Consider the following 14,940-nt stretch of genomic DNA (forward strand, 5'->3'; position numbering starts at 1 on the left):
TAAAGTGATACAGAAAATGAGTGAATAAATGAATGTTCATAGAAAAATATGGAAAGATGCAAACCCTAATGGAATTATGGCTGAGCCTTTAACTTATTTCTCCTGATGTTTTAAAGTAAGTATATATAGCCTGAATAAATAATAAATAGAAAGGAAAAAGGAAAAAAACCAGTTCCCCAAATGTGAAATTGGCTGAAACAAAACAAATCTTGTGTTTTATTATGCTGTTTCTTGTAGTTATCAAATATTAATTTCATAGAGGAGAAATGTTACATAAAGTATAATTTCTGAAATGTATTTGAAAAACATAATAAAGAGAAATGGGCAGTTGAAAAAAAAAAAGAAGAAGAAGAAGAAAAAGCCACAGGCTCCATCAGTCCCATTTATAATGAAAATGAGTTGCTTTCACTTGTCACTGTTCAAAATGTCCCTTTCATGGGCTGATGATCATCAGTTCTCTGATGGAGCCTGTCTGTGGACACAGTGAGAGGCCTTCTCTCAGCAATCTTCTTACTATTGAGGAAACTAAGGCTCAGGGAGGCCGGCTGGTGCCTCTGGGATCTGGTGGGTACTGGCACTTCCCAGGCAGAGTTCTTCCCACCCTGCCTCAGGGTGAGTGTCCAGTGGCCTGTCCCTCCACTGCTGTCATGTCATACCTGAAACTTCGACAGGAGTGACTCGTTCTGTGGGTTTAAGCATTGCTGCTCGTCCCTGCCTTCTATGATTCCAATTCTTTGGGAGAGTCTTCTAATAATTTACAGAGAGCCAAACTGAATGAATTTCTCCACATCTTCCCACCCCTGAAGTCCCCAACCATGGGGGAAGGTTGTGTTTCATGGGTGTTTGCTGATCTGGGACTTTGAAAAGACAGTCTAAGACTGAGTCCTGCACCTTCAGGGTTTTGCTCAGACTGTGAGCACAACTTTTGGGGAGGATGAGATCATAATTTTCAGTGTCAAAACTGTTCACAGCCATTTCTTTGGATGACTCTTCCTTTTTGTATTTTAAAGATTTTCTTGGTGTCTTGAATTAAAACATAAATTTGGCTTGAAGGAGTGAATTTATAAAATGTCGCCTGAGCCATTTTTATCTTGTACTTTAATTTCTGAGATCAGTAACTGTTGGTGCCCTCCTAGGGAAAAGTGGCTTATCTGAGACATGATTCTAATCAGTGAGTAAAAGTGTTGTTTTGATGTAAATCAACTTAATTTTATTTAACATTGGTTTTCTTATTTAAAATGCTGTTTCATGTTTTAGAAAACTAAACATTCAGGAAAGGAGATAAGGTTATTGATATCTTTATCTGGTACAGTGGTATTATATTATGTCCTAGATACTTTCTTATGCATCTAAAATACAGTATACTTTGAAGGTCGTGGTTCTGGCAGAATCTGGCAGATTAAGCAAAACCCTTTCTATTTTCCTTTAATCTGCCTCCTAAATGAGCAGTGATCCATTATCTCCACCCTTTACTTTCCTTTGCCTTTGGCAAAGCTTGTCAGCATATTTACCGGAAGGTAGAGACCTAATTTCTTTACACGGATTCGGAAATAGTTGCAATATCCTAAGTGGAATTATTCTGTGAAGAACATTCTGAGTTAAGCGTGGAGGAAATGAATCAAATGTTCTAAACAATTCTGATTTCCATTTCCTGAGGGTAGGAAAAAACAAAGACACAAAACCCCCAAACCTGACGTTGTCATTCTGCATCCCTGAATTTGTGGCTTCGACTGGTCGTTCATGTTGGTAAACTCCGCCACTTGGCTGGCACATCTGGTGGAAGGAACGTGTGTTCTTTCCCAGTTTGGTTATCCTAAGAGTGCTTTTTTCCTTCCCTCTAGCCAAGATATGCTTCTATTCCCTTATGCTCATTTTTTTCCATTTTCTTATTTGCAGAGTACTCGGGCAGAGTTTGACTTGCCAGAATATTCTGTTCGCCGAAGATACCAGGATTTTGACTGGTTGAGGAGCAAACTGGAAGAATCCCAGCCCACTCATCTCATTCCCGTAGGTAGTAAGTCAATACAGCTTGTTCTCACTTTCCCCGAGTGATCTTGCCCCTTCCATTCCGAGTACACTTAACCACATCTCTATTCCAGACTCCCCCATCAAATGTATGTAAAACACACTGGATAGTGTATTTCACCTTTTAGATTTTGATTTCTGATTGGCTGTACAGTATGCCAGTTTCTCAGGCGGGGTGGAGTAGATTTTCACTCTCATTACGGCAATGTTTTTGAGGAATGGAGAACTCTGATTCTCACTTGCTGCCTCTTTAAATGTCAAAGCTTGATCACATAAGCCCTCCCCCAGATGGCTCTCTCCCCTCAGTGGCCACTGTTCTTGAGGTTTGGATAGCTGCCACCAGGTGAAGAATGATGCCTTAGATTGTGGCTGGCTTTCTTTGGACATGGGTAACTCAGGGAGCAGGAATCTGCCACACAATTCGTTCCAGCCGCAGTTCTTTAATTTAAAAGACAAACAAAACCACCTAACCCTATTTATTGAAGCAGCATAACATTTATCAACTTACGCCTACACATGTTTTTTCTTTTTTATAGAACCAGAGCAAATGAAATTTCAAAGACTAACAAATCACTTAGCATGCACAGGACTGTGGATTTGATCCCCAGCAACACACACACACACACACACACACACACACACACACACACACACCAATATACGTATTAAGTACTTTATAAAAAGTAGAAATAATTAGATCCTAGAGATTTGTTTGGGTTTTGGAGGTCTTTGGGCAGTTTGGGTCATAAAACTCTTTGGAAAGAGACTGATTTGTCCTGTAACAAAGTCCTTGTTTGAAAAACTTCTTAGCACTACCAATTTTCCTGTTACCATTGTGTCTTCCAACCTCCCCCCGCCCCCGAGCTTGGTTGTACGTGCTGTGAACATACTGGCCATGTCTTATCTTCGAAGGTGGGAAAAGTCCTGTTGCTAGGGTTGGGGTACAAATGATGGGACTGTTCTTTCCCAGAGCATCTCCTCTTTTCCCACCAGGTGTCCCCTCTGCTCTCCAAGCCTGAGGTTTTCCTTTTCTATCTTCTCATCACTTAAAAGCATGCCTGAAAAGTGAACGATTGTTTTTAAACAGTTGGAGGTGTTTCTTAAATTAGAATCTTAACTTGGCAAAATTGGCAGCTAGTGAATCATTTTTTAAAATAAACTTTTTATATGTCAGAACAATTTAAGAATCACAAAATTACTGTGAAGGTAGCAGAGAGTTCTTATATATTCCACACCCAGTTTTGCTCATTATTAACATTTTATATTAGTATAACACATTTGTCACAATTTATGAACCAATCATCATTACTGTTATTTTTGAACGTTATTAACCAAAACTACTTGATTCAGAGTAGTTTTGTGTGGTGTCATTTTTCTGTCCCAAGACACCACATTAAATATCCTAGTCATGTCTCCTTAGGTTCTTTTTGGTTTTGACAGTTTCTCAAGCTTTCGTTGTTTTTTTGATGATGGTTTTGAGGAGTACTGGTGAGGTATTCTGTAGCCTGTCCCTCAGTTGACCTTAGTCTAATGTGCTTTTTGGGGGGTTAGATTGGAGTAATGTGCCCTGGAGAGGAAAACCACAGAGGTAAAGCATCATTCCTGTTGTAGGTATCTCTGTGGTTAACCTGCCTCACCTGTCTGGAAGAGCCACTTGTTGACTTTGTCCATTGCCGTTCTCTTGTTCTCTCCCTTTCTGTCCTGGGCTGGGGATGGAAGTGCTCTTTATGGGAGGCCCACAGTGTGTTCCCCCTCCTGCATCTACTACTTTCACCAAGTGGCGCTTGAGATCAAAGGCTAGAGAGTGACACCTACTGGTGGAACATAGTGGCACTCATCCATCCACCTTGATGCATGAAGCACAGCATGGAAATCTCCAGAATGCCCAAGTGGATGCAGATCATCTCTAAGTATGGTTTCTTTTGTCTGAGTAGAAACCATAAGAAGGTACTTTAGAAGCCTGCAGAACCTTAAATTTCTTCATGAATTCTCAATACATATCTGAAGTAGAAGGAGATTTAATTTAGGAGAGCATCTCTGATTTAAATTTTAAAGTCAAACCAGAAGCAAAACTTTTTCCCACAAAAAAAATCATTTTACGGAAACTTTATTGGTGTATAAAAACTGCTTTATTGGTATATAATTCATATATCTTACCATTCATTCATTTAAAATGTACAACTCAAAGGTTTTAGTATAATATTCAGTTTTGCCACCATCAGCAAATCAACGTTAGAATGTTTTCATCACCCCCAAAAGAAACTTTGAAGTGCTTAGCTCTTGTTTTCAAACCCTCTATCTCCCGAGCATCTAGGAACCTTACCTCTACTTTTGTCTCTATAGATTTGTCTTTTCTGGGCGTTTCACATCAGTGGGATGATCATGATGCACTATGTGACTGTTTGTGACCAGGTTCTTTCTCTTACTGAGCATTGTGTGTTCAAGGTCATGCATGACAGCATCTGTTTCTGCTTCATCCCTGTGTTTGTCTATCCACTCACCCTTGATGAACATTTCAGTTGTTTTGCTTGTTTGGCTATTATGAATACTACTACTGTGAACATTGATGTAAGACTTTTTCTGTGGCCACATGGTTTTGTTTTTCTTGGGTCGATACCTAGGAGTGTAATTGCTAAATCCTAAGTAATTCTATATTTAATTTTTTGAGGAACTACCAGTCTGTGGCAATATCATTTTATATCCCCATATGCAGCTCATGGGGAGTTGCAGTTTCTCCACGTCTTCATCCATAATGGTGATCATCTGTCTTTAGTTGTATTCTTGCTTGTGAGTGGGAGGTGGTGTCTCACTGTGGTTTACACGTGCATTTCCCTGATGGCTAATGACGTTGGGCATCTTTTCAAGGGTTTGTTGGACATTTGTATGTCTTAGAGAAGTAGTTATTCAGATCCTTTGCCCGCTTAAAAAATGGCCTTTTTTATAATTGAGAGGTCATATTTTGGGGGAGGAACTTCGGCAACTTTTTAAATCATGTGGGAAACTTTAGGGGCATGGTGGTGGGTTCCTGGTTTGTCTGGCGTTTTGTGTCTGCCTTCCCAAGTCTGCTGTGGTTAGAAATGTTTGAGCATGCTCAAGCTTCCCAGTGCTGCTGCTCAGGTTAGGAGTGTGAAGATAAAATCCCCACTCTGAAACCTGGGCTTCATTGAAGCCATGTGAAGTGGTCGGTCAACAGCCAGCCAGAGGGAGGCTATGGGTAAGGTGCCGAGTTCTTTGATTTGCCTTTCCCCGTGGATTGTCATAGGCTGCCCTTGTTTGAGTCCCTGTTCTTCTGAACCTAGTAACCTTTGGAGCTCTGCCGGAGAAACTCAACCCTCTGCTTCCTAGACCCGCCTTTCCTTTGCCTGAGTAGAATTACAAGATGGTTTATATTGATTGGACTTTCTCTCAACCCAGTCTTTTCTACTTTATCTTAACAATTCTGTTCTGTTGAACAGTAGCTTCCCTCTCCCCTTTATGTGGTGCTGGGGATTGAACCCAGGGCCTTGTGCATATTGAGTATACAGTCTACTACTGAGCTACACCTCTGGCCCTGTGTTTTACGGTGCTGTGACTTTAAAAAAAAATATTGCTTTGTTCCTCAGGAATTTTAAAAGCCAAAGAAATAACCATATGTGCTTAAAATGTCATCTTGAAACCAAAGTGTGTGAGTACGGTTGTCGTCTCGTAAAAGCACTTCGCTGTGTTTTTCTGTATTATGTAACAGTTGGAGCCACCCAAAAGTATTTATTGCTACTGTTTTTCCCTCAATGTTTTCTTTAAGCTTTATTGAAGTATAATTGGTACACACAAAAGAACCATGTGTATCTTTAATGCCTACAATTTCATGAGCATGTGTGCACCATGATGCTATCACCACTTATGCAATAGACACCCACCACCTCCAGAATTTCCTCGTGTACCTTTGCTTGTGTGTGTGTGTGTGTGTGTGTGTGTGTGCGTGCGTGTGTGTGTGTGTGTAGAACACAACACTAGATCTGCCCTCTTGATAAGGTTTTAAGTGCAGAACACCACATTGTTCTTAGGCATCATTGTTTCACAGCAGGCATCTAGACCTTGTTCATCTTGTATGACAGCAACTCTACACTAGATGAAAAACTCTTCATTTCCCCTTCCCTGGAACCTCCGTTCTGTTGTTTTGTTCTGTGTTTGCTCAGTGGTTTTAACCCTGCTCCATTTGCCAGTGCAAATGCTAGTTAAGCAGCAGAGAGACTGCATGATAAAATGGGCAGGCGTAAATTCAGAAGATGAAGTGAATGTAAACACTTGACTGTATTTCACTTGGAAGTTTTCTTCATTTTTATGAAGGCACTTTATAGGAGGGATATGTTTGCATTTTCTCTGCACCCAGTTTTCTTTTAGGTTAATACTCACAGAACTTAAGGAGAAGAAATTTGTAATTCAGTGACTTTTTCCTAATATGAAATGATCAATAAAAACTACACCTTCATTTTCTAGTTCTCTCTTTTTTTTTTGGTACTGTTAAATATACATACTTTTATTTTTTTCCAGTAGCTAAGTTAATAAGTAGTGAAACATTGATCGAACTTTCAAATACTTTAAATTAAACCAGGCTTGGCAATTATTCTTTATGGGGTCAAGGCCTTTAATCTTGATGTTCCTTTATTTATTTGAGAGTTATTTTTGCCTGGTAGCAGTATTTTCTACTAAACTGAAAAGCATAGGAAAGGATAGGTTTGTGTCATGAAGTGGGTGTGCTCCAAGTATTGGATTGTATAGAAGAAACTGTTCAAATGCTGACAAGAGGAAGTTGGGCATTTCAAGATTGAGCAGTAAAGCTTTGCAAGACAATCATAGAGGTTCAGAATGAAAACATTAAAGCATTTGTTTATGTGTATCTTTCAACTATCCTTTTATAATGTTTGTGAATGCTTTATAGTTATGTAATATGTAGTAAAGCAATGTCAGTATAATAAATAAACGTACATATTTTGAAGGAAAAAAAAAAGATTGAGCAACTAAAATATTTGTCCAGATTTCTTACCAGAAATGTAGTGTTTCAGTGACAATCTGTAGGAAATATGCTTTTATTTCAGAGGTTGCAAAACAGTTTTATAAACTAGTATAGAATATATGTCAAAAGTATTTTTTCCAAATACACTTGACTGTATTTCACTTGGAAGTTTTCTTGGAATGTCAGTACTTCAAGGCTAAAGCTTGAAAGATTTAACTGTAATGTTTTGCAAGTAGGATTTATTTATTTGTTGCAGATTCCAAACATATATCTATAAATGTATCTAGTTTTTAAAAGCTTTTCTGTTAGCAAAAATAACAAATACACTAACATAGATAGATTTGGTGCATTGAGGCCCCACCATGGCGGTCTATCAGTTTAGGGCCTATCTTCCTTCATTTCTTTTCACTTTCTGAAATCTGCTCCAGGTCCTATTTTTTTTTAAGTGTCCTAAACAATGCATATTTTTTTTAGAGGTCAAAAGTCCACCCAGCAGTCTCATGGGCTAATGTTGAGGTGCAGACCAGGGCTGTGTCCATCTGAAGCTCTAGGGGAGGATCCGTGCCTGCTTCTTCCAGCTCTTAGAGGCACCTGAGTTCCTTGTCTTGTGGCCTCTTTCCATCTTTAAGGCCAGCAGCGTAGCCTCCCCTTGTCCCTCTGATGTCTGATTCCACCATCATATCTACTTCTGTTAAAAAAAAAAAAAAAAAAAAAGGAGGTACATTCATTTAACATAAAGGCCACCACTTGAGCCATTTCATGGTGTAGTTGGGTGGCTTTTAGGCCATCATAATGTTGCATGACTGTCACCACTGTTCAACCCAGAACATTGTCATCACCCTCAGGATACCCCATGCCCACTGGCAGTCACTCCCCATTGCCCCTCTCCCAGCCCAGGCGTCGTGACTCATGCTGCTAGGATATTCGTTGTACAAGATTTTGGTGTAACGCTTTTTTTTTTTTTTCTAACTTGGCTACACACCAGGGAATGGATCATATGGTGATTCTATGCTTAATCTTTTTTTTTTTTTTTTTTTTTTTAAATAGCCCAACTGTTTCCCACGGCAGCTGTACTATTTTATATTCCCACCAGTGGTGTATAAGGATACGGTTTTTCTACTTGTTTTCTTGCACTTGTTTCCTATTTTCTAATAACCATCCTAATAGGTATGAAATTGTATCCTGGATTAAAAAAAAAATTTAGCCTCAGTGATCCATGGAATTTCTACCCTGCGTCCTATTCCCCATTTTGCTTCTGTTTTTCAGTGTTCACAAAGTTAACAATCACATCTCGCATTAGTTAGGCCTCTCCCGTGTGCTTGGAGCTGTGTTGAGCTCTTGAACACATGATCTCACTTACAGACTACAGACACACTTGACTTCACCATAGCCCAGGTTCCTAGGCACAAACAACCAGAAAGTAATAAAGATGAGGCTAAGAGTTGGTGTGTCCCATTCAGGATGTTTGAAATGAGGACAGACAAATTCCCAAAGCCATGTACTTTTGGGAATAGTAACACTGAATACAGAAGGAAATCATTTGAAGAAGTTGTTTACCCTAGTGTTCCTTTAAATAATAAACTCTTGGTTCAACAGATGTAAGATCATCGAACTAACTCTGAAGAATGGACGGCTATTTCAGGAGGCTCTTTGTTTTGTGAAATGAGGCACAACTTACCACTGTGTGCTCCTTAGGTCTTCCTCCCGAGTCCTGTTCAGCAGAATCAAAAGACAGTTTGCCCGACTGACTCCTGACATAAGAACAGAAAAATGGCCACATAATTGGGGGGCTAGAAAGTCATTGTGATCATCTGAAAGAGTGGTTTCTGCATCAGATGTGGAGAGGGCAGAGAAACGCAGTCTTGACGGTGCAGTGCCAGAGCCGGCTTTTCTTTGGGTTGGAGGGAAGGTTGGGGCTTGAGAAATCAATGGAAAGAGTGGAAATCAAGTGGCTCTTTTCAAAAAGATGGAATGAGACAGGAAGTTGAGTGGAGAAGAGGTCAAGTCAAGGGATGGTTGGATTTTTTTTCTTCAGGTAGAGAACCAACCATATTTTTGTATACTCCAGGAATGAAGCTGGATGAGTGGGAGATGTTGAAGATACAGGGAGGAGAAGGTGTAACTAATTGAGGGTGACAGGGGCATCTCGGGGAACCAATAGGTCAGGGTCAGAGATGAAACACACATTAGCTTTGGTGAAGGGTGTGCTGTCCACAGGCACCGGAGAAGCAGAGTGAGGGTGGTGCCGGGTAGACAGCTTTCTGTGGAATTTCCATGTGCTGCTGAATTTCCTGAGGAATTTCCTCAGGAATTCCCATGTGCTGCTCTCATACCTGGTTCCCACTTTGGTTATCTGCTTAGCACAAAAAGTTGGGGCATGAGAGTGTCTGCCTGTAGGAACAGGAGAAGAACTGACTGGAATAAAGGAATTATCCTAAAGGACAACTATACCTTAGTAAGACAGATCCCGTGGTGCTCTGGTTTGGGACACCGGCTGGGTGGCCTGCACCTCTGACGAGTGCTGCATTTCCAGTCTTCTACCCAGGTGTGAGCTCCTTGTGGACTTCTCTGCATTTCGGGGGCTGTTCTACAGCGTTTTAGTCCTTGCATTGTGAAACTGAGAGGGTAGTTGTGATTGCTCCCTCTACCTTTCAGAAATCTTTGTATCAATGACCACACGAAAATCCAGCTGATCAAGAATGCTGTTCCTGGGCAGATGGGTGGTAGGAATTATTTGCGAGCTTGGTGGTTTTTCCCTTGCACTGCCTCATCAATTACTGTGATATTTTTCTTCATGTTTCCGTAGCCACTTCCTGAGAAGTTTGTGGTGAAAGGTGTTGTGGATCGTTTTTCAGAAGAGTTTGTGGAGACCAGAAGAAAAGCTTTGGATAAATTCCTAAAGAGAATCACAGATCACCCTGTGTTGTCTTTCAATGAACACTTTAATGTTTTCCTTACTGCTAAGGTAAGGACACGGTTTTGTATATTCCTTCCCCACATTGTCATTCATAGGCCGGCCTGCCCTCCCTCCCTCCCTTCCTTCCTTCCTTCCTTCCTTCCTTCCTTCCTTCCTTCCTTCCTTCCTTCCTTCCATGGATTGAATCCAGGGTACTTAACCACTGAACCACATCTCCAGCACTTTTTAAAATGTTTTATTTAGAGACAGGGTCTTGCTGAGTTGCTTAGGGCCTCACTAAGTTGCTGGGGCTGGCTTTGAATTCAAAATCCTCCTGCCTCAGCCTCCCAAGTCATTGGGATTACAGGTGTGCACCACTGCACTCAGCTGCATAGGTGCTTTCTTAAAAGCAGCTTTGATTTCTCACAAGCCACCTGCATGAATGGGCCTTTGCAGTAGGTTTTATAAATTGCTCAGTTTTGGGGGATGGGAGTGCCTGTTGGTATTAGTGTGGTTTCTATTTAGGGTGAAACCAGATCTTTTCCCTCTTGGACCTTTATTTTATTTATTCATATGTGGTGCTGAGAATTGAAACCAGTGCCTCATACACGCTAAGCAAGTGCTCTACCACTGAGCTAAAACCCTTGGAATAGCAGTGGAAGTTTGAATATTTTCACTTGCCAGAAGCAGAGATAAATGTTTACTTAAGCTCTCCTGGAACAATATTACTGGATTAGGCCAGTCTCACCAAAAGTGGGCACAAAAGGGAGAGAATATTTATTAAGTGTTTGGTAAGGGCATTCTGCACAAGAACCTTGTGTGTAATTGCTTGTAGCCTTATTTTACAGATAAGGATACTGAGGTTCGGGGCATTTGTACTTATCAGGTGACATCACTAGGACTTGAAATTGGGTCTTTGAGGCTCCTGAGGCCACACTTGCCCTCTGTCATACTGCCTGACCGTAATCCTGTTCTTATCAGGTGTGCATTATTCAAGCATTTACCAGAGAAATCTTAGAGTCCTACACATGGCCTGAGACTGTATATCCAGACTCAGGTTGGTTGGTTACCAGCTTTTCTCTGCCCTTCCCTTTTGGCAAAACTGGCCAAGAGAGCCTGGGGTGCCCCACTGTGATTCTGCAGAGTGGGGCACTTGCTCGGACATCACACTGGCTTTCCCTGCCCACTGTGTTTAGTTTCAGGTATCAGATTTTCATATGAAGGCTGTGTGTATTATGTTCCCTGTTGGCAAGGGTATTGACGAGCACATACTGTCCAATTTTCTTTGTCAAAATTGTAAAATATTTAGAGAATACAACAGTACATATTTAAGACTTTAGTGACAGCTTCATTCTCTACTGGTGGAAACCACCTGGCAGAGGCCTTCAGTTTAGTTTTGCTTTTTAACCTCGGTTGGCATTTATCCTTGTTGATGGCATCTCATTTATTGTTGTTTCCTCCCCATCCATCCACCCCGGACCCCCCTGCCTCCCACCGCCAGCCACAGGTCAAACGTGTGCACTTTTATTTTATTTTTTTTAAAGAGAGTGAGACAGGGAGCGAGAGAGAGAGAGAGAGAGAGAGAGAGGGAGAGAGAGAATTTTAATATTTATTTATTTATTTACTTATTTTTAGTTTTTGGCGGACACAACATCTTTGTATGTGGTGCTGAGGATCGAACCCGGGCCGCACGCATGCCAGGCGAGCGCGCTACCGCTTGAGCCACATCCCCAGCCCACGTGTACACTTTAAAAAAATATGTTTCCTGGTGAACTGATCCTCAGATATAGTTTTTTTCAAGGTGTACTCAAAGTGAAGTCCATCCCGTTCTCCAAAAATGTAGTTAATTTTCTTACCCATGTTGCAGGTCATGTGCCCCAAAGGACGGCAAACTGCCTTCTTTATGGAATGAATGAGAAAGGGGTGGGGTAGGTTGGACCTGTGGTCATTAAGAATTTGTGTGACAAAAAGATGGTAAAGATTGTGTATATGAGGGGGGGAGGGGAGGAGGGAAGGGGAGTGGGGGGTAGGTAGAGGTAGAGGGGAGAGGGGAGAGAGAGAGAATATGCCTGTTTATCTGTAGGCCAAGCAATATGAAAATGATTTTTAAAATGTATAGGGTCCTTCCTTTTCTCAGTGAGAATCCAGCTTCACATGAGTGAATCCAGGAGAGGTGCCTTTAAAACAGAACAGGTCCAACCTAGCTCAGAATTACTTCTGGTGGTATGGTGGTGAGAAACAGACTCCTCATCCATTTTCTTTAAAACTGTTTTTGAAGGCACTGCTAAGTGACATAGCACAGCCTGAAGATGCTGTGTGTCCCTCTTAGAGTTTGGTGATGGGAGGAAGCACATGGCAAGCTCATGTGCTTTTTAAAGTTCAGATACAGTGTGTCACGCCACATGACTAAACTGGTCAGGGTCACTCCAAGTAAATTTTGGTTGACTAAATAAGACACAGAAAGTACTTTTTTGGGTTCAGTGACTGCTTCTCAGCCACAGATCCCACAAGGAGGGGCAAGGCAGGCAAGAAAGAGGAGGAGCACGCCTTGAACCCCGGTTTTACTGGGGAGAAGGCATTCAAATGAGGCAAGGGGGAGGGTTGCAACAAGTGGGTGTCATCCAACCCTTTCGGGTGACGCCCACTCCTGGAGCTGCACCTCTCTTATCGGAGCCGAGGTAAGGTCCAGTTACACTGCAGTGTTCAGAACCTCTTTACTAAGGACTTAAAGGTGTGTACACAGCTCCTGTCCAGAGTGGGTTCCAAGATTCAATGAGTTTCCTGTTTTCGCCTTGACCTACCAAAAATTTAGGATTAAGGCGTTGTGCTGTGACAGCATGGGTCCTTGCCTGAGTTTTCTAGCAGTGCTCTGCTCACCTTGCCTGTTTTCACCCTCTGCTCTCTGTTCTCCCTAGGTGGCTTCAGTGCGGGGGATGAATGGCAGAATCTCAGCTCTTCAGTTTTTCTCATGAAGGCAAGATAGGGTATTTGTTGTTGTTGTCATTTGAGGCTTTACAAATCACGTTAGAACAGTGCCGTGTTTGAAGGGCAGCGAGCTCAGATGAGTGAAATAACTGCAGGGATGGAGACCAGCTCTGTGGACAGGGGTCTCTGGATAGCTCTGTGAACAACCAGGATATGAGTGTGGTTGTCCTGATGACAAGGAGGGGACACTCGTGTGTATGTGACCAGGTCCTCTATCTCAGCTCCTTGTTTTCTTAGTCTTCCATTTCCAAAAAAGAAGCTGCCTGGAGAAGCTGGCCTGCGTAGCCTAGCCGTGTGCGTGATGGTATGCTTTGCATTTGTTCATGTCATCCTTAGGACCTGAATGCCTACAAGAAGCAGGGGATGGCACTGCTGACCAGAGTAGGCGAGTCAGTCAAGCATGTCACTGGAGGCTACAAGCTGAGGAGTCGGCCCCTTGAGTTTGCAGCTATCGGTGAATACTTAGACACCTTTGCACTCAAACTGGGAACCATCGATCGAATAGCCCAGCGGATCATCAAAGAAGAAATAGGTGAGCACTTTGTTGAGACCCGATATCAAGCAAATAAATATGAGAAAAGGAGCTAGTTGTGACAAGAGCATGATTTTATACTCCATTCTTTGTCCCTCACCTCAATGTTTGTTTTTCCCATGCCAAACAACCGCTTCTGAGCCTCCTGGTTAATGATCAAGCTGACACAGGAAGCAGGCAGGAAAGGTTCTTTATCAGTTGCCATTCTTGGTAATTAAACAATGGCAACAGCATTCTTATGTCCTGACAAGAATCCTGGTGACAGGTGAAGGGCTGGATTTTCTTTGTGTGGGGGGGTGGGGAACACAACATTTTTTTTCCTTTTGGTGCCTCTCCCCTCCTTTACCCAGAGGTAATGCCCTGTGGGGACCACAGAAATAGCTGTGGGCACTGTCTACTCCTAAGGGTCATGTAGAACAGAATCTGATGGGACAAGATGTTGGGATGACCACAGTGAGTGAGTGGGCTTATGGAAGACCACATCTCTTTTAGGAATACATGTTTTCTAAAATTGCATTGTTTTTTGTGAATGAGTTGCCCACCCCCCTTAAAACACCCCCTGAACTTTTCTGAAAGTCTATTAAAATGCTGCTTCCCTGTATGGGGAGGCAACTGGTTATAGTTGAAGATGTTTGGGGGTGTGGCTCTTACCAGTTTTCCCCATGAAGCATCATGGTCCCCATTAACCAGAGGCCTGGATATCCTGATATTATCAGGTAACATCGTTTTTAGAGGTTTTAAGAAGTCACATTGGAAACAGTGCTGTGCTCACAGGAGAGTGTGCTCAGGTGGGTGAACGGCCAAGGAGACACATTATCATGTAGAGCACTCTTGGCTGTGTGATCACGAGGGATGGCCACCCAGCCAGACTGTGATTAGTCCTGTCCTCCGCCCCTTGTAGAGTACCTTGTGGAGCTGAGAGAATACGGGCCTGTGTACTCCACGTGGAGTGCACTAGAAGGTGAGCTGGCTGAGCCCCTGGAGGGTGTGTCGGCCTGCATCGGAAACTGCTCGACAGCCTTGGAAGAGCTGACGGATGACATGACAGAAGACTTCCTACCTGTGCTCAGGGAATATATTTTATACTCTGACTCCATGAAGGTAAGCTGGCTTGCCTCTTGTGCACTTGGGTGCTTTCTCGGTAATAGTCGTTATCAAGAAGTAATGGAAAAAAAAAAGTAATGGATTGTTGCCTATTTGCATGTGGTACACATTTCCTTCTTCCTAGGAGGTCACAGATATGTGGACTGACATCATGGGACATATAAATAGAACACCTGGTGAACCAGTTATGTGAATTAAATGAAGACAAAAAGTTTGGGAGAAAATTTTCTTTTGTAGTGCTGGGTATTGAACCAGAGACCTTGCACAAGCTAGGCAAGTATTCTACCACTGAGCTACATCCCCACCCAAGAAATTTTTATTAGTGTACTCTGAGAATTCAGGGAGATAAGGTGTCTCTTCAATAAGAAGAGGATGTTATGGAAAAAGAATAATTAGATAATTAGA

General features: G+C 42.1%; 1 protein-coding gene across 1 annotated transcript in view; it reads left to right on the forward strand.

Annotated features, from left to right (window-relative positions):
• The window catches only part of Snx30 (sorting nexin family member 30), a 112,926-nt gene that overhangs the window by 59,470 nt on the left and 38,516 nt on the right, over window positions 1-14,940 (forward strand). The window contains exons 3-6 of the mRNA XM_026391166.2: window positions 1,897-2,007; window positions 9,825-9,983; window positions 13,236-13,431; window positions 14,333-14,532. Coding sequence (XP_026246951.2) covers window positions 1,897-2,007; window positions 9,825-9,983; window positions 13,236-13,431; window positions 14,333-14,532 — 666 coding nt within the window. The remainder of the gene's footprint in view (window positions 1-1,896; window positions 2,008-9,824; window positions 9,984-13,235; window positions 13,432-14,332; window positions 14,533-14,940) is intronic.

The sequence above is a fragment of the Urocitellus parryii genome, chromosome 4 (genome assembly GCF_045843805.1).
Source record: "Urocitellus parryii isolate mUroPar1 chromosome 4, mUroPar1.hap1, whole genome shotgun sequence".
NCBI classification, from domain to species: domain Eukaryota; kingdom Metazoa; phylum Chordata; class Mammalia; order Rodentia; family Sciuridae; genus Urocitellus; species Urocitellus parryii.